General features: G+C 33.8%; 1 protein-coding gene across 2 annotated transcripts; it reads right to left on the bottom strand.

Annotated features, from left to right (window-relative positions):
• Positions 1-473: 473 nt before the first annotated feature.
• On the bottom strand, positions 474-14,487 carry LOC110092155 (uncharacterized protein At2g33490-like). Of its 2 annotated transcripts, XM_020816568.2 has the most exons (10): positions 14,075-14,486; positions 12,485-12,557; positions 10,092-10,166; positions 8,317-8,378; positions 8,140-8,208; positions 7,306-7,334; positions 7,022-7,229; positions 6,699-6,935; positions 3,161-4,112; positions 474-673 (listed from the first exon to the last, which is right to left on the bottom strand). In XM_020816568.2, exons 1-9 carry the CDS (start codon positions 14,189-14,191, stop codon positions 3,162-3,164), a joined length of 1,821 nt encoding a protein of 606 aa, XP_020672227.1. In that variant the 5' UTR covers positions 14,192-14,486; the 3' UTR covers positions 474-673; position 3,161. The 2 variants fall into 2 exon arrangements, with proteins under 2 accessions (XP_020672227.1, XP_020672228.1); XM_020816569.2 differs by lacking the exon at positions 474-673 and having other exon boundaries at positions 3,095-4,112; positions 14,075-14,487.
• Positions 14,488-19,799: the final 5,312 nt, after the last annotated feature.

Consider the following 19,799-nt stretch of genomic DNA (forward strand, 5'->3'; position numbering starts at 1 on the left):
AGATACATCAGATAGCCAATAAAAAAACGTCATATATAATGTTTATAAAAATTCCTCATCTATAAATAAAGACTTTTTTTTATTGGCTACCTGATATATCTCTATATTAGGTTACCTGACCCAATAAAAATTCGTCGACTAGCTACCGCCTATCCTCACCTCTGCTTAGGCATCATTATGAACAAAATCATTTTAGTCTACTTTTTTTTTTTAACTTCAAAAAAATAATAATAAAATATACTCAATCAAACAACTCAAAATATATTTTAATATATTGTTTTTATTTTGCTGCGCAATTCTTGTTTCAGCTGAACAAGAGGGCCCTAAAAATTACATCTTTTAAGCTTCAAAAATTTCATATTGAGGTTTTATTTGCAAAAGTTTTTTTTACTATTTTTAAAATAAAACTAAATAAACTATATTAAAAAACTGTTTCAAATGAAGCCTGCTATGGAGAGACAATGTGTTGGAGGAAAAACAAGGCACAAAAACAATTAATATATAAGAAGCACATTTTATGTAAATAAAAAAAAAAGTTCATCTAATGGAGGGCTAAACAAAAAAAAAAATGATGAGAAAAATCAGAATGCACAGATTATTACTATTACTATGTACACAAAAAAGCAATTATTTTTGCTTGTTTTGTTCGGGCCTGAAATATTCAGTTCTGCAGCTGCAAAAAAGTTTAAATTTCAATGAGTCAGCAAAAACTATAATTAAAAAGCGAAATAATAATTAAAAAAAAACACTTGTTCTTTATCATAACCATAATCTTTCAAATTCCGCACCTAAAAAGAGCAAATAAGTTATAGCGCTTTTTTTTAATCTTTTAGTTCAAAACATTTTTAAATAGCAAAGAAATATTAATATTATAAAAAAAAAGTACATTGAATAGCAAAGAAATATTAATATTAATAGTAAAAAAGTGGATGTATTAATGGAATAAGAAATATATAATAGCAAAGGGTCAACCAGAAATAGAAAAAACTACTCAAATTTTAATCAGTATATTACTTGTTAGAGTGAGACTGCTAATTTAAAGAGTAAAAGAACTTAATTTACTATTAATATTTTGTGATTGAATCCAAAATTTACAACAAGAATTTTTTATCCTACTGCATGGGGTCAGCTACATAAATTTTTTTTTCTCCATTATCATTTAAATTTAATAAAAAAGATCATTTGTAATATTTTCTAACAAAATCTTTTTAGGTCTACCTCTACCTTAATATAGAAAGGGATTTAAGATAACTACTCTCCTAACCATGTCATCGAAAGGCCAACGTTTTATGATACCAAACCATCTAAAGGCAACTCTCTCTAATCTTACCTGCCACTAGAGGTGCTCGTAACCTTTTTTTTGTATATATTCATTTTGCATTTTGTCTATAAGAGTGAAGCCACTCATCCACCCGACCATTCCCATCTCTACAACACTCTTTATGTTCTCTTTTAATGGCCAAAATTCTACGCCATACAACAATGTAGGTTTCACCACCAACTAAAACAAAAATTAATTGTGAAGTCCAACTCTACAACAACAACATCATCAAGCTTTTATCCTACTAAGTGGGGTCGCCTATATGAATCCTCTTTTTTCTATTAGATCCTATTAAGAATCAAATTTTCATTTAAATCTAATAAAGAAATGTCAATTCTAATATTTTCTAATCATTTTTTTACGTCTACGTCTACCTTTCTTAACATAAGTCAAATCTAATACATCTAATTTCCTAACCGGGTCATCAAAAGACTGTCGTTTTGTGACCAAACCATCTAAGAAGACTCTCTAATCTTATCTTCCACTAGAGCTACTCCAAACCTTTCACGTATATGTTCATTTTGAATCCTGTCTCTAAGAGAGTAAAGTCACTCATCCACCTAAGTGTCCTCATCTCTACAGCACTTAACTTGATATTTTGCTTCTCTTTTAATGGCCAACATTCTACACCATAAAGCATTGCAGGTCTCACAACCATCTTATAGAATTTCCCCTTAAGTTTGAGGGAGGTTTTTCTATCATACAACAAGCCCGATGCATTCCTCCACTTTAACCATCCAACTTGAATTATGCTAATAATATCCCCATGAAATGTGAGGCCCAACTCTAAAAGCAAAAAAAAAATGTCTACTATGAACAATAGACCCAAGATATCTAAAATGTATATTCTAATTAATGACTTGATCATCCAAAGTCACAATCCTCCTACAAGATCTACCACTACTAAAATTATACTCCATATATTCAGTTTTAGATCAACTCAAACGAAAACCTTTAGACTCTAAAGTTGACCTCTGTAATTCAAGTTTACCTTCAACTCCCTCTCTAATCTTATCAACAAGAAGAATATTATCATCAAAAAGCATATATCAGGTTACAACCTCTTGCAAATGTCTAGTGAGAACATCAATGAATATGCTTGATGTAATCCAACAAAAATAGGACATGGACTAGCTTATTTGCCCACATCCGCCCATGATGTAGAAACCCTAACATATTTAACATTGCACCTGGGCATCGGTGAAGCGGCCCTTATACACTTCTCACTGTATTCAGATCATACATTACATTGCTTCCAGGTAACATCCTAACATTAACAAAATATATTAAAGGATTCATGTCATTCTTCGACAAATTTTGCGCTGGCTATCGACTAACTAACGCAACACTCCACTTTTCTCATCCAGAACTTAGGACCTAACAACGACAATGTTTGTGAAGCCCAACTCAAAAAGAAAAAAAAAAAGATATAAAGCTTGGAGATAAACAAGTGCTCCACAAGGCTCTCAAGGCACTCAAGTGCTAGGTTAAAACATAGGACCAAGTTACATGGATGGTTACATCATTTTCCATGAGGTGGCTCACCAGAGCAATTCCAAGGCTACATCAAAACTGTAGGCTACAAAAAGGCTACCACTAGAAAGTGATAAATAGCCAAATCATAAGTTGTATGCCTGCTTTGAATATTATGATTTTCTTATTAGACAGCATATTAAGGTATTTTAAGCATTTTTAACGATCCCATGGCTGGAATTATTGGTAATTCATAGTGCAAAGAAACAAAAAAGCCCAATAACTAATGAAAAAATAATATCATCAAAGAGAATCGAGATGAAATTAGAAAAAAAAATGATAGAATTCTACAATTGAGCTTTGTACCTCAAGTAACTAATCCTGAACCCTTTGCCAATGGCTGTGTGTTTGAGAGAGAGATTCTTCTGAGTGGTGGAGAAGAAAGCTCTTCATGCGCCTCTGGATTGTGAATAGCCTCATGGAAATTAGACACCGTCAAAGTTCCTGATCTTTGGCCATTAGAGGGTATAGAAAAACTGCGAGCCATGACTGCAGGAGGTGTTGGCAATGGTGATGCTGTATTTGATAACATTCGATTTGTTGTATAAAGTCCTTGACTTCTTGGAACCAATGGCCCTGAATGACCAACCAAACTGGAAGGTCTTGCAGGATTTGCGTAAGATATTGGAGGCCTAGGAAGCTCATGAAGTTCATTAATTTGTGGCGAAAACATTGGAAGAGGAGAGGCAGATGGGGACAATCTTGGAGATACAGAAAGCTGAACATACTCATTGGTGGGTAATATTGGACTGTTTGTCCTAGATTTACCTAACAGAGGACCAGAGAATGCTTGTCTTTTAATAAACTTACTATCAGAAGCTCCACTTTGTGAATTTGATTGTAATCTTGACAACCCCTCAGTCAAAGGAGGGGGCAATTTGATTGGACCACCATTAATGTTACTCTCTTTGAGCACAGATTGTGAAATAGGTAACTTTGACGGTTCATCTTTTAAATCTTTAGCAGGTTTACTTGGTTCCAAAGGGGAGGAATGCCACAACTGTTTGGGCAAACCACCACTATTATGTCGGATAGTTTCAGAGAGGGAATCACGGGAACCAAGGAAAGGTGGGCTCTTACAATCCAATGGAGTAGGAAGAACATAAGTATGGACTTCCCTTAGAGTTGAAGCATGAACTTGCTTGATTCCTTTAGATGGTTCGTATTTCTTGTCAGGTAAGATTGACGCAGATTGGCTGACAGAAATAGTCCCCCTAACAAAAGGGGGCAACTCTCCATGACTCTGCTCTAACAATTGCTGCAAACAAGGACAAAAGTGATCCATTATGAGTAAGTGTAATGCATTAACAGCTTGCAGAGTAAAATTATTTATAAAAACATTAAAAGATAGATTTTCCTAAGGATAAATAGAATAAACATGTGTGTTTTTTCATGTGTGCACACTAACGTAAATTCATGAGCTCATTTGGTTTTATATAAATTTACATGAGGGAGTGACATCATTGGATTATGTGATAAAAAAAGCATCAATCACCTTGCATTTATAGAACTCTTCCCTTGAAGAATTTAGTGGAATTCATTCATGAAGGATGTAGTGACATCACTAGATCATGTAATAAAAAAAATAGCAATGTAGTACCAAAAACAATAGGACTTAGATGTACAACAAATACGCAAAGATTTGCAGACATGTCACGGCTTCAAACTTCATACACCTATACTATCTTTACAATGTGGATCAATGGATACGATGATGGCAATGGCAAGAAAAATTCAATCTCCAGTGGGTGTAAGTAAAGCAAATTGACATCAATCATCACCCAAACTAGTGTCTCTTAAGATAGAGGCATTTGAATTAAGGCTTCGTTTGGGATTGCTTTTTTACTGCTTCTTAAAACAACTTTTTTTGTACTAGAAAACTGCTTCAAGAAACAGGAAGAAAGCCGTCCCAAACTAAGCCTAAATAAAAAATCTAAATAGAGGGTTGAAGAATGTCAAGCTTTGGTGCATCTAAAGACATCATGATAACAGAATTCATAGAAAACATGTGAGAAAAATAAATTTTGGAAATCAAAATTTGAAATTGCACAATCAAGTATTGAGGCATTTTCTTTCCGTGAGGTGAGACAGAAGCCTAAAGGTATTTTGAGGCGTAAGGATCAGAATTAAACCATTAAAATAGTAAAAAATATGAAATAATTAGTAACATAATAACATTAAAGTAAGATTATAAAAAAGTTAAAATAAGATCATAAAAAGTCGTATAAAACTACAATCAACGGTAAACAAATAGTCTATAACACTCTCAATTCAACATAAACGCCTAGTCTAACATCATAATTTATGAATTTAAAACTCCCTTCTCTCATCACTTAAAGGTTCATTAAAATTATCATTGTATACTTGTTCTCCTCCCTCATACTAAGATTAAGGAAATGGGTTTCCAACAACAAGAGGAGAGGTGCCAGCGGAGGAGACAACGGCGAAGAAATGATGGCCACATAATAGGATTGAGTACGAGCGTAAGGGTTCTATGATGTGCAACTGTGAGTTTGAGTCTATATAGTTCTTCTCAAGTTTAGTTTGACTTATGCATAGTAAATATGTTTAATTGTGTATACAAATTTTTAAATTTAAATTTTAAATTACTTAAGCTCTAATTTTAGAGTTTTAAGCCTCTTCATAATTGAGTAAGAATTGTGTTGAGATGTGCCTCAAAATGTGCCTCAACCCAACTGAGGCATAAGCTTGATTTGGCAAGCAACCAAGCATGGGGCATATGCATCATTGTATTTTTTTTTTTAATTGCATTGAGGCGAGCCTTAGGCAAGCCTCTAATTGCACAATTTTAAACCATGGTGGAAATCAAGATCAACTATGTGCACCTTAACATTTAATGAGCGCAATACACACATATGAAGTAATTTGTCCATCTATGTGAGAGTTCAATTCAAAACAACACTACAATAACATAGCATTATCAAACCAAGCCTAAAGGTGACAAATAAAAAAAAAAAGTTATAGGTGATGAAAAAGAAAAAGTTAAGATGAGTGGGGGTAAAACCAAGAAGAACATAATGTCAGATAAATCTATAAGAGAGACTGCAGTAATATAATCAGTTAAAGAGATCAGATAAAATAAAACTAAGAATTTTGAGTATCTACAACGGAGGGCAAAACATGTATACATAAGATGAAGTTAATGAGAAAAGAATAGTAAATAGGAGAATTAAACCAAATAAAAAAGTTTGAAAAAATAACATAGTTAACAATACCTGCATCATTTAACACTTCATCAAAATGAATATCAAATAAAGAGCCATAAAATCAACCATAAATGGCTGGGATAAAGCTAATGAAATGATGAATTGTACTACCACTGATCAATTAGTTTAACTGCTTAGTGTTGAAACAAAAAGCTTAGCATCTATGATCTTAAGCAAGTTAATTCATGACCCGTTAAAAATTACATCTTCATATCACTGAATTATCCTTAAAAAGTCTGGCTGGAAGGTTAAATAAGGCATTTCTTTCGATAAAACCTAACCGTAAGTATCCTAATTCATGATTTCCAAAAGTATATAAAGAAACTTCAAAGTAATTATTATAATAAGACATTTCCCTACTCCATGTTCAATTTAATACTTAGAGTCAAGAAGCAATCTTCCTCATAATTGCCAACCTGACTTAATCTTGCAATGCCTCTTCATCAACTTGAATACTTCAACAAACATCTAACAAAAATTCAAAGTGCTAACACCAATTAACAGAAACCATCAACACAATTGGCCAAATTATCGATGCATGAGTAAACAATTTAGCATAGCACATATTGTAAATACTAGATAAGAAATTCATTAATAAATATTGAGCGACAATGTACCTCCGCCGAGTTTTTGTTAGTTGAACCAAGACCATGAATGTGTTCATTTTGTCCATAATCAAAGCTCACTTCGCTGTCTTCATTGACATCATAGCAATAATTATTACCTTCACCATCCTCTGAGTCATCTTCCTCGGATACAATAAAATCATAATCAATATGTCTTTGTTCAGCTAATGCTTTAACATGTGGTTCAACAATCTCAAGTGATTTTACTCCATTTCTAAAGAAATTTAGCTGAAAAAACAAATAATGAACTTTAAATTATCTCTGATTCAATCGAGCAAATAGATGATGCCAGCATCTATAGGTAAATAAAAAACCTGAGAGGCATGGTGACGGGCGGCCTGTGTCAGTAGACTGCGAGACTGCCCCTGCTTCAGTGATTTCAATCGAAAGACAAAAAGATTAGCCTCCTCCTCATAATCCTCTCGAGCTGCCTGCAACTGCTGCGTTGAGAAACCTTCACCTTTAACATGTCTTGTCCTTCCTTTTTCTAGATGTTTAGCTAACATAAATTTATACAGATCGCTGAGGAGGATATACTAATGTTAGAAAGTAGACCTCTCTTATATTAGGAAATTCAAGAAACTAAAGAATTGCATACCGTTTTTCATCACACTGGCGTTTCATATCCTGCAATGACAAAAACTTCCACGTTAAATAAATCTATAATAGTGCCTTCTGGACTACAACAGAATAAATCATTTGTCCACCCAAAGAGAAATATATAGAAGAAAAGCTTCTGCTTTGACATGAAAGATGACACTCAACCAAAAGGTGTACGAGAAATCAACTAAAACAACCATGTTCTGACAAAGCGAAGCTTTTTGTAAATCTATAGTACTTTGCTTTTCCAAGCAATAAAGTACTTTGAATGATCTGAAATTTATAATAATAATAATTTGTGTTGTGGGACATGTATTTCTTCAAACTATAATTTCTAAAGATACACATTCCAAAACTAAACAGTCTGCTTGGTCCAGAAGGAATCAGAGAAAATGCAAAGGCACTTACTTTAATGCAAAATATCATATTGAGTGTTTGGTTACAATTTAATAAATAGGCAATTGCATTTACCTAGAAAATATGAACAACTGCATTTTTCATTTGCAATCCTCTATCTAACCGTTTTGAAGAAATGGGAAGAAAATTTATTGGTAACCATTGTGGCTCAGATATCACCTTCTCACAAAAAAGGAAAAATTAAATTTCTCATCAACTAAACAACAAAGAAAAAAAAATTCACTCAATTACTAAATAATTTCAAATTCAACTCCTTGACCATTTCATTTCCATTTTTCCTTCTTCAATATTGCATTGCAACCAGCAGACGAACAGAATATATATCAAGAAAAGTATAATGATTACAAATTCAAGGGTCATTTCATGCTATACTACATATATGAAATCATGCTAAAAAAGGTTTTATAAATTGTACCTCTACAGTTTGAAGCTCCTTTAGAAGAGACTCTGATGGTGTGGTAATTGTCTGGTTGATGTGGACACGCTAATAAAAACAATGCAATCAGCTCCATAAAAAGTAGACCCTTTTCAAACTACTAAGGCATTTCAGATATAATAACTTCTTATTTTACATGCAAACATCAAGACTCACATAGCTATCAACAAGTTTTTGGAGTTCAAACTGCACTTTCCCGAGCATCAACAAAACCTTGCCTACAGAACAAATAATGAAGAAATTATAACTTACAGAATGTCAGAAACAAGGGCAGTTCATTGAATATCAAGAGCCATCATCACTTGCATGTTGAATCTGAAACAAATATCAGGTATTTTGTTTTCTTCACCCGAAAAATGCTAAGACGATATATTTAAAAAATTACTAATTCTGCTGACATGACAAGACATTGGAGGGAAATTGATGTAGAACGAATATGGAGGGGGTCGTGTGAATTTGGAATTTTCAAATTAATTGAAAATGGGAGAGAAGGGGTCGGCCAAAGAGATAGGGAAAGGGGATAGGGTGTCCAAGTTCAATGAATGTGGAATTCGAATTGATTCCCAATTAATTTTTTATTTACCCAATCCTTGATTGAAGGAAGGCTTTCCAAAAATTAAGCTAAATGATTTAGGAAAGAATTTAAATTTTCAAATTTGTTTGAATTTGAATTCGAAAACTTACCAAAATTAGAACAACTTAATTTAGGAAAGAATAAATTTTAGAGGAAAAGGGATTTGATTGAGAGCATTAATTGAGGGGAATTAATTAATATGTGAGGGAAAAGGGGGGCGGCCAAAGGAGGGGGAGAGATGTCAACATATGATGTATGTGGCCCAAGGCATTAAATGAGATTTGATATTAAATCTGAAATTGATTTCAGATTTAGAGGAATTAGGGGAATGCTTTCAAAAATAGATTTGTTAATTCGAAAAGGATTTGAAATTCAAATATCTTTGAATTCAAATTAGGAACTTTCCAAATTAACAATAGATTAATTTAGGAAGGTAATAAAGAGGCTATTTTGAATTCAAAATTTGTGGAGGGAAGAGGCTAGGGGTGAGGTGGTCGGCCGGCTATGGAGGTGGAGGGGTTGATGTTTGATCCAAAAGAAAAGTTAGTCAAAATCAAACAAAATAAAACAAAAAACAAATGGTGAATGGTGGAGACTGGAGATGAGAGACGGAGAACAACGAAAAAATAAAGTAAAAACGATACAAACCACGAGCCCAGACTCTTCCTGCGGCTGGTGGGTACTATGTTGCCTTCCCCGAGGGACTTCAATCCACGAGCCCGGATCCATCCTGCGGCTGGTGGAAACAAGGTTGTCCTCCCATAGGACTTTTCCTCTCCAGACTCACACAGAGATCAAGACAAAGGATCCAATTCTTTTTTTTATTAATAATTCATCATTCCATTACACAAACAAGGGCCTCTATATGTAAGCCTAAGAAATTAAAACAAGAAACATATGCCCCTAGGGCTTACATAAGACGACCCTCTTAAGCGAGGGTAAAAACAGAAAATTCATAATAAAAATAAAAATTACAAATAACAAATTAAGATAAAGTGGAATGATCTCGGCTGTCGATTGTCGTCTCCTCCTCTGAAAATCTTCATGATCGGATGTCCTCACCAAAAATTTAACCCTAAATATTCTAGCTTAATTTTAAATCAGAAATATTTAATAATATGAGTAGGCAAACTGTACATGCACAGTCAAATAAGCCCACAGAAGCAAGGACAGAAAAAAAAATGGTCTGCTGACATGTATAACTAAAAAAAATGAAATCTAGCAATTTTGCTATGCAAACTAAAGAAAAAAAGTGCAGCTCCACATTAGTTAAGATTAATAACCTTTAACCTTTTTCCCTAATGATCAAATACACCTTTAATACTAGTAGAATTTAAAAGCAATATTTCGCACTTACCACTTTCTTCATCATCATTTAACGAAGTTTTTTCAAGCAGACAAGTACCCATTTCTCGCAGGGCTTCGGAGAATTCTGAGTAAGAAAAGCCATATATTAGAAAAATTGCAGAAGGGAAAAAAAAAAGAAACAACATATCTATCAGAAATTGTACTCTGGAAAAAAATATGAATCCGTGAAGTGTTTCAGCATGCAACCTCAACATTAAAAAAACATTCCATCCTTGAAAAAGGGCAAGGGTGCCAAGAGCATCACACTAACCATTGCAAAAAATTGCTAGAACAAATAGAAGAGAAATAAATAAAAAAAAATTTAAAAGTAAAATGTAATGGTGAAAAAGGAAACAGAACTTAGTCGATGCCTTCTGGCAGGTTTTGTTTTCTAGTAGTATGGAGAGATTAATCTCCTCCCTTGAGTTTCTTTTACGAATTTTACAACTTCTTTGCAAAAACTATTTTTAGTTGTCCTATTCAAACTCAATCGAAATAGAGTTGGTTCAAAATCAAAAGTAAAGTTCAAGATTGACTATAAGCAAAAAGGCATAGACTGTCCATACTTTATACAAAGCCTGAGTAGTATATTCAATTGCTTTCCATAACAATTATAAAAATTCACCCCAATTTTATCTTCCCTATAATATATTAGGCTGTCCTGGAAGTGAAAGTGGGCCATGTTGAAGAAAAATCTCTTATAATCAATTATTGATATGTTCCGATTAAAGATTTAAACTCTCATAGGCATCAGATAGAGAATTTTTCTAGATTAAAACATGATAATATGCCCCCTCCAACTTGCATCCTACTCAATAAAAAATAAAAATGGGAGCAAATTTGTAATAATTACTCCTTGCACCTATTTTTCCCAAGTCATACAAATATTCAGGCATTTTTTGTGTAATTCAATCACCATTTTTCTTTCCTTTAATTGCCTATGAACCCTTTCTTCACTCTTCAATTTACTTTCATAGTTTCATGTTGTTTCAATGCCCCAAGATATTTTAATTTAAACGTATTCTGATTAAAGCCTATTTAACAAGATTGTATTGTGATGTACTCTGTGATATGCAATTAACTAAAGTGGATGACAGTTAATGAAATCATTATTAAGAGTATTGAGTACCATAGCACACTATAAGAATTGAAGCAGTTTGGTATAAAAGTACAGTAGCATTAATGTACATTTGTTGAATGATCAACATGATGTTATTATAAATTTATTTAAAACTAATTAATATCCTAATCATAAATAATTATTAACTAGAATTTAAGATATTTAGTTTGTTACTGGACTAAAAGATTTGCATAGTTTACCACAAATAGTAAGTAAACGTTACTAATCAATTATTATTTTAATCCCTAATAGCATAATTAATATGGCCTAATGAATACCCTAATCATTACTTACTACCTCTTAATTGGACTTTATTTTTTAATTAATGTATGTATTATTAATAAACTCGAGTTTTATTAATAATTAAACAGTAACTAATTAACTCAATTTTTTCCTAATAAGCCTAATTAAGTAAGCTATTTCAATACTCACTTAATGTACCTAATTTATCTTTACTTACTATTTAATGAGTAATTTTATATCCAATTTAGGTTAAACCTAAATTAAGAAGCTAATAGGCCTAGGGGTGTAAGTGAGCCGAGCCGGCTCACCAGCCGTCTCAAACTCGACTCGTTTATGGGCTCGCGAGACAAGATTATCGAGCTCACAAGTCGAGCTCGAGCTCGAGTTCGAGCTTGAGCCGGCTCGGCTCGTGAGCTTGCAAGCCGGCTCAATTCATTATTAATATTTTAAAAATAATTTTATTTTATTTATTAAATTTAAATATTAAAATTTTAATAAAATCATCTAAGTTTTACTTAAATGTTAAACATTTCATATTTTTTTTCTAAATTTTGACTAAGTTTTAAAAATCCCGCTTCAGTTTTAAAAATCTCGTCTAAATTGAAAAAGTCCAGCCCATGGCTTGTGAGTCAGCTCGCGAGCCGTCTCGAGCTCGTTTACAATGAGACGAGCTCGCCTGTCGAGTTCGAGCTATCTTTCCAACTAACGAGCCGAGCTCGATAAGGGTCAAAACTCGACTCGACTCGTTTGCACCCCTAGATAGGCCTATTTTCATCCAAAAAATTGAAAATGTTATAATAGGGAGAAAAACACACACAAACACAGATTTCTAGAAAGCGAACTACTTACAATTCCATACTACGGTTTTAACGTAGGAAAATAATAATAATAATAATTCAAGATAGAAAAAAAATTAACAGTTAAAAAGACCTAAACATATAGCATAAATGAATATCTAAAATCAACACATCTGGACTCTATGCAGATCTAACACAAGAAAACAAACTTTAAAACCACATTATGATATGCTAGAGAATTACCATATGCACTAACTGCAGTAGCAGCAGCTGCAGAAAGCAGGCTATCATAACAGTTCCTCATGTCTAACACATCCTGCAAAAAATAGTACCAAGTTTAAACATGGAACAGTGATCTTCAAACAAGCAGAAGCAGAAGCATGCTACTCCACTATTCTAAAAATCATAGCATTAGGAAAAAAAAAAACTAAACCAAGAATCGCCAGCCATGTAGAATTGCAAGATAACAAACTTTGAGAAAACATTGCATACAACATTTACTAACCATATAATCCAGATTTGAAAACAAACTGTATTTGATGCTCAAGGAGAGATGGAATGGTAGAGTTATTAATTGTACAAAAATATTGAAAGCCTATAATATTCCAGTGATATACACTGTCAAACCAAATACACAAGCCAAGAAATATAATAATAACAATAATAAACAAGTACAGAACCACGGTGTTACGCACACCCATTTTCTGGATTTTTTCTATTGTTCATCTGCTCAGTTTAAGTGATCAAAGAAACTGGCCTTCCCTAGTTATCTTATGTATATATTACGCAACTACAGAAAAAAGAGGTAATGTGCATTCTATAGGAAACTACGATCATGGTCTGTAAACTGAGAGCTGAACAGACTAAAAACTAAATTTAAACCAAAACTAAAACCTGACTCCAAACATAGTTAAGGCTTAACAGTTCATCCATTGACCAAAGCCAACAATGCCACACTGAAAACAATCGAGTTCCATTTAACATATCTGAATAATGGAAATTAAATCAAACAGTTTGAATTCACAGCTGAATGTGGCTTCTCATGAAGTTTCATCACTACTAGTAAATGAAAGACCTTGCTAGATTCCACTACCAATCAAAAAATGGAAGTTCCAGGAAATAAAATTTTGAGGGTGTTCTGAGAACTTGGAGAAACTTCTCAAGCAAGCACCACTGCATTGCCTTTTTCACATTCCAAAGTCAAAACTTGGATTTGGCGGGTGCCTCTATAAAGCTACTGTCATAAGGTAACCCTAAATTAACTTATGATATTACAATGCATGATATTCAAACCAAAGTGCAATATATCCTGTTTGGAGCACTCAAATCTATTAACAATTTTGTTCATGGGAAATCCATCGATGCAGTTATATAATGCTTCAGAAACACAGATAGGCTGGGCCATTGTAATTTTAATTGCAAATTATTAAATAAATAACCTCCATTTTGGCACTTGGCCAGGCAGGTAAATCCAGGATCCAGCAAAAATCTGTAATCTGATTATTGCATTGCTTGACAGGGAAGGGAAGTAATGAGAATCAGCAAGTTAAATGCATCAACCATGAACTTTGTTATTACTAAAGCAAAACCCGAACGTTTACAGAGGTTGTTGCAACTCAAACTTATAAAGTTTAAACTTTTCATCAACTAATCTGTTTCGGAATCACGACCAAGTAACTAACAGAAAAAAAAAAAATTTCAGCTTGGGAGAACACCGCATTCAATCGACCTAAAGCACCAAATTTCCTTAGTAAACTCATCGCCATCAACCTCAGTACCAAATCGACGAAAGGCAAGAACCCATTGAGACGAGGAGAACGAGAATAATTAAACCTGAGAGGCCTGAACGAGCTCATCTTGGCGGGCAGGTACTCCATGGTCCCTCTTCTCCTTGAGATCTGCACTCTTGTGGAGGGCGAATCCTCTCAGTTTCCTAAGCGAAGACTTCATCTTTTTCCACTCCCAAAGAAGAAGAATCGAATGAAGAAAAGCGAAGGACAGTTAATCAAGTTCTCCGCACAAAAATCCAAATGTTAACTCCCCGACGACGAAGGAACAAGAGTTGGCAACAGAGAAAGAAGAAGAAAATGAAAGCGAGAAGAAAAAGATCCAGAAAAACCTCCCACACTGTGAAACCCTAGAAGCCAAAATAAACTAGCAAAGCAAAAGATCTCAGCGCGTCTCTCCTTCTTTCTCTCGGCTCCTTCCTCTCTTCCTCTTATACTTTCCCTTTTTTAGTGCCTTTGTATTTTTTGGTCAAAGTTGGCATTACACGAAGACCAAAACAAAAACAAAACGGAAAAAAAGAAAATTTTAAATAAATAAAATTATAAAATACTAATTTTTATGTCCAATATAATAATTATTATAATTAAGATAAGTTTTTGACTTAGTTCAGACCCAAAAATTCGGATTCATATTGACCCGTCTAACAAACTTATCAATTTTGATTTCTGAATTCCAATCCATTAAACTGTTCAGTTCAAGTTGACCCACAAACACAATTTGAACTCTAGACTAACATGTTTTTTTTTATTATTATTATTTTACTTGTTGATATACTCTTTTTATTTTAGATCAATTAGCCTAGACTACATAGTTGAAAAGTTCGAATTTTTGTTAAATAAATAAGGATTATGAGTAGGGGTGTCAATATTTGACAAGACTCGAAAATCAGACTCGAAATTTTAGTTTTGGGTTGACTCGAATTCGAATCGAGTCAGGTTATGGTTCAGGATTTCAATTGTTTGAAAAATCGGGTCAGGTTCGGGTTGACTCGGAAACCGAAAAATAAGACAATTTGACCCGAATTTCCCACTCAGACGCCGATCGCTTCTTCTGTCGTGTCATCCATCACTTCGTCTGGCGCTCTCCATCCTAGTCATGTCGTCCCGTACTAACTCCTGCTCATTCGTCGTCGCGTCACTGTCATTTGGTAGCTCAAATTGAACGAGTAAACGACCTCCGCAGCTCCACTCAGTCATTCACGTGCATCGGTGGCGGTCTGGTCTCCGCTTCGTTGGTCGTCACGCCGTCATTTGGCAGCTCGTCGCTGCCTGGAGATGCTCATCGCCCCCAATTGCAGAACTAGCCAATGCTTCCTTCAACGACGTTTCTTTTGGTTTGGTCAGCGGCAGTAACGACTGTCAGCTGCTACACCTCCTTCGACGACAAATCGCAAATGCAAGAACAGCGACACATGCTGGCACTTGGTGGGTCGGGTTGGGTTGACTCGAATAGTATCGGGTTAGTTCGGGGTTCAACCCAAACCCAACTCGTGACTCAAAATTGACACACCTTGTTATGAGGTTGCTTCAGGTTATCCAGATTACCATCGAATTAAGTTTGGGTCCACCTTTTTGACTCATTTATGAAACAAGTTAGGCTCAACCTAACTATGAGATCAATTTCAATTTGAATTTGAACCCAACACATTAAGTCATTTTGACATCTTTAAGTTAAGCTTTTAATTATATATATAAAAGAAAACTTCTTATTTAATCCATGTAATTTCAAGTCAAAATGAACTTATGAGAAATATGAATGGGTATAGTTTGAAATAATATTAAATGATGAACTAATTGACTTTTTTTATTAAAGGAATGCATGATCGTAGTGGAAATTATTTAACTCTTCCAAATGGAAAATGTAAAAAATATGAGTTATTTGAAAGAAAAATTGACCAATTTTTCAAACTTTATTATATGAAAAGTTATCATTATTTTAATTTTTTTTGCAAAATTCATAACTTAGTCCAATATTTATGTATTTTGAGAAAATTAAATGATAAAAATAAATATAAATATTTATTTAATGAAATAAAGATGTAATATTCTAATAATCTATTGTTAAAAAGAAATTTTATTCAAGCATGAGATGACAATTATTATGCTTAATAAATGATTAAATTATTATGCTATTTACTAAAATTAAATATACAAGTCATATGTGATGTTAGTAATTAATAAAATATTGTTGTTAAAAATATAAATGAAATAGTTTAAAATATTATGAATATAAATTCACCTAAATATTTAGATTATATTTATTTTTAAATAAATTCAATGAATATAAACCATTTCAGATTTTAAATTTTGATTTTTTTTATTTATTTAAAATTTTCCCTCATAATATTGGTCAAAATTTCTCTTTATTTTTCCACCAATTCGCAAATCACGCAATAAATTAAAAAAGCGTCAATATTTTTTTTTTTCTTTTAAAAGTTTGTTGGACTGTGGAAACCCATAATTTGTCAATTCCTGCAATTATAATATTGCAACTTCTAAAGTCAACTGAAAAGCATAGACCGGTCACTTTTTTCTTATAAAAAAGTCAACGAATTTTTAGTTAAAATTTAATTATATATATATATATATATATAATTTATTTTTTATGATAAATGCATAAAGAGCGAGATGTCTTGAGATGCGTGCAATGTATGATCAAACAATTACAATTTATATTACACTTTTATCAAAATAAATTTAGTATTATCATCTATTTTATTTATTGGTCAAGTTGATATAAAATAAAAATATTTCTAAGAAAGTGATGGGAGATGGTACCCATATATTTATATATTATAGCTCCAAACTCTTAAATTTGCACTCTATCCCAATCTTTGAAAAACTAGCCTTCATTTATTTTCTTAAACACCGCCTTTTTCATAAAAGTGAATTGAATAGATTCTAAGTTTGAAATTTTATCTTTGGAACCAAGAATCTTTAGACATTTCTCACTTATATGGTTTAACTTTTAATTCGGTAGATTTGAATATACCTTCGACCCGACAAATATATTGATCCCTCTTTTGGCTTCTTGACCTGTCACAAGTGCTGAAACCCTTAGCCTCCTCTGTTATGAGGTATTTAGCCCTAATGACTCTTCTTCTTAGAGCTCCTCTCCAAGATCTCCACCAAAAGCACAACTGTAGGACCCAAGGTGCAGGCCAGCTGGAGCAACCGTGTGAACCCCGTCACACTCCCTTGACTCCCTCAAGGCTCGTGTCCCTCTCTCAGCTACACCTCCTCTCTCTCTCTCTCCCTTGTTAATGTGGACTTTCTCCATGCTCTAACATAAAAAGAAAATGTTAGTTGACCGCTAAAAGACTTGTTTTCACAAGCAACAAAAGAATTTATAAAATGGGATCAAAAAATTTCCTAATTTTCAATTAAACTGCTTCTGATCATACAATATGATCTTCAGTTTGTAAAGTACAATTAGTTCAACTGAATAACATATTGTCTAGAACTATTCAAGGTCATCCAAAAGAGGTCTCTGTTGATTGTCCCATATGAACCTAAATGAAGATTAAATCTGATTTGATTCATTAATCTCAAGATTAAATTAGGAAACTTAATTAAAGTACAAACAAGTTCTTATAGTTTAATTAGCTCAAATTTTAAAATTCAAATTGGCTTAATTTAAATAACCAGGATTCGACGGCGGGATTTTTTAAAACAAGTGGTAGTCCTATACGATGGAATGGTGGTACAGTCTGATTTGTTATACTCAAAATTTAATTAATCCTATTTAATTAAATAATTTTTATGAGGTTAGCTTTTTTTTTCCTCTAGGTTTTCCCTTAGGTTGGTGCTCGATGACATAGCGTTGACTTGACATAGGAGATTCATAGATCCCTTAGGGTTCCCTAAGCCTATTTTAAGTAGGAGTGTTAATTCGGGTCAACGGGTCAGGTTTGGGTCGAACCCGGAACTGATATGGCACTATTCAAGTCAATCCGACCCGACCCGATTCGGGTCTGGGTCAACCCGACCCGACACGAATGACCTGAAGTTGACATAAAATTGCTAGTTTTCAGGTCAAAAATCGGGTCAATCTTCAATTTTTGGGTCAATCTCGGGTTTTCAGGTTAAAATAGGAGTTTTTGTGTCAATTTCAAGTCATTTTTGGGTTGCTGGGTCAACCCGACCCAATTTTTAAAACGATTTGATTTGTTGAACCCAAACCTGCCTTGTTTCGGGTCTGGGTTGACCCTAACCCGGATTTTTCGAGTCAAGTTCGGGTCGTGTCAAAAATTGATACCCCTAATTTTAAGTTTGGCCCAGTCTATTGTGGTTCAATTTTCTTGCGAATTTAACCGTTTTAAACCCAATTCAACAGATTGGGAAGATCAAAGTGAGCTCAATTAGTCAAGTCAAATCCAATTTCATTTTAATCATCACCAAAATCAAATTTGAATAAACTGGATTATATGAAATTGTTTAAATTCCATCCAATTTTCAATGTAATTGACTCGAACCAGTTAAATCAGGTTAGTCGATTTGACCAATCAATTGATGGTGACTAATTAAATCTTAGCGATTTACAATTGAGTCGATTGATAAAAAAAAATTGAGTCAGATTAACAGAAAATATCAATATTAGTTCGAGCAAAATCCATTTAAATTCAAATATGTAAGATTTCTCTAATTAAAATAGGATTAAAATAGATCATCCTTAATTAATCCTATCAACTAGATCAATTTAGCATTTATTGAGTTTATTCAACTGAACCAGCTCTCACTGAGCCGAATCTGAATAAAGTTTTTTCAAATTAACCTTAATGGAATCTGGTCTAACTCAAGTATTCAAGTGCACTCAACTATTTTTTTTTTCTTTTTTAGTTTTTCCAAAAAAAGCTAGTCATTTGCCTAATTTAATTATCCAAAACTTTCTAAATCAATTAAGAGGCTTAATCGGATGGCTTGGAGCAGAATAATTATTACGTCCTCTGACCGGACGTAGAGCTACCTCGGCCGCCAATAACATGTTGCCACGTGCTCTTACTCTTTACCGCGCGGCCCGACGACTTGACCCGGACCGGAGCCCGGGAATGTTATGTTCGCGTATTGCGAGGTATTACTCGGTATTTGCTCGGTATTGCTAGATATTGTTTGGCAATAACGAGAAATACTGCTATGTGAAGACTAATACCGAGCAATACCGAGTTGTACCGAGTTTTTCTAGAAAAACTCGGTACAACTCTGTAAAACTCGGTATTGCTTGGTATTACTCGGTATTTGCTCGGTATTGCTCGGTATTTGCTCGGTATTGGTTATTGCCGAGCAACATCGACCAATACCTAGCAATACCGAGCAATATCTAGCAAAATCGAGAAATACCGAGCAATCCTAGGTCCGTTCCGGGCCGGGTTGTCGAGGCGCGCTGTAAATAGTGAAAATGCGTGGCGCGATTCTACTAGCGGTCAAACGTAGAGCTACGTCCTGTGATCGGACCAAATAAAAGTTCCTTGGAGCAAAAGCCAGCTGCCCATTTCCTCCTTTTCCACAATCTTTTCTGATTAAAGAGAAATTATTACGTGCGATCATCTAATGGTCCAAAGGTGAATTAGGATGTGCCGCGTCAGCCCGGTACATAGCACAGATACACCGCAAATGATGACTTAACGAGTCTTGATTCACCCCTTGACTATGGTCGATGACCACATATAATAATTTCTCCTCATTATGACCTTTTGAGGGACACAATCAACGTTTTTCCTTAGTTGGCCTGCCTTTGGCCATTCAAATTAGTATGGGTTCAATAAATAGAAACA

This window comes from Dendrobium catenatum, unplaced genomic scaffold (assembly GCF_001605985.2).
Source record: "Dendrobium catenatum unplaced genomic scaffold, ASM160598v2 fragScaff_scaffold_665, whole genome shotgun sequence".
Lineage (NCBI taxonomy): Eukaryota > Viridiplantae > Streptophyta > Magnoliopsida > Asparagales > Orchidaceae > Dendrobium > Dendrobium catenatum.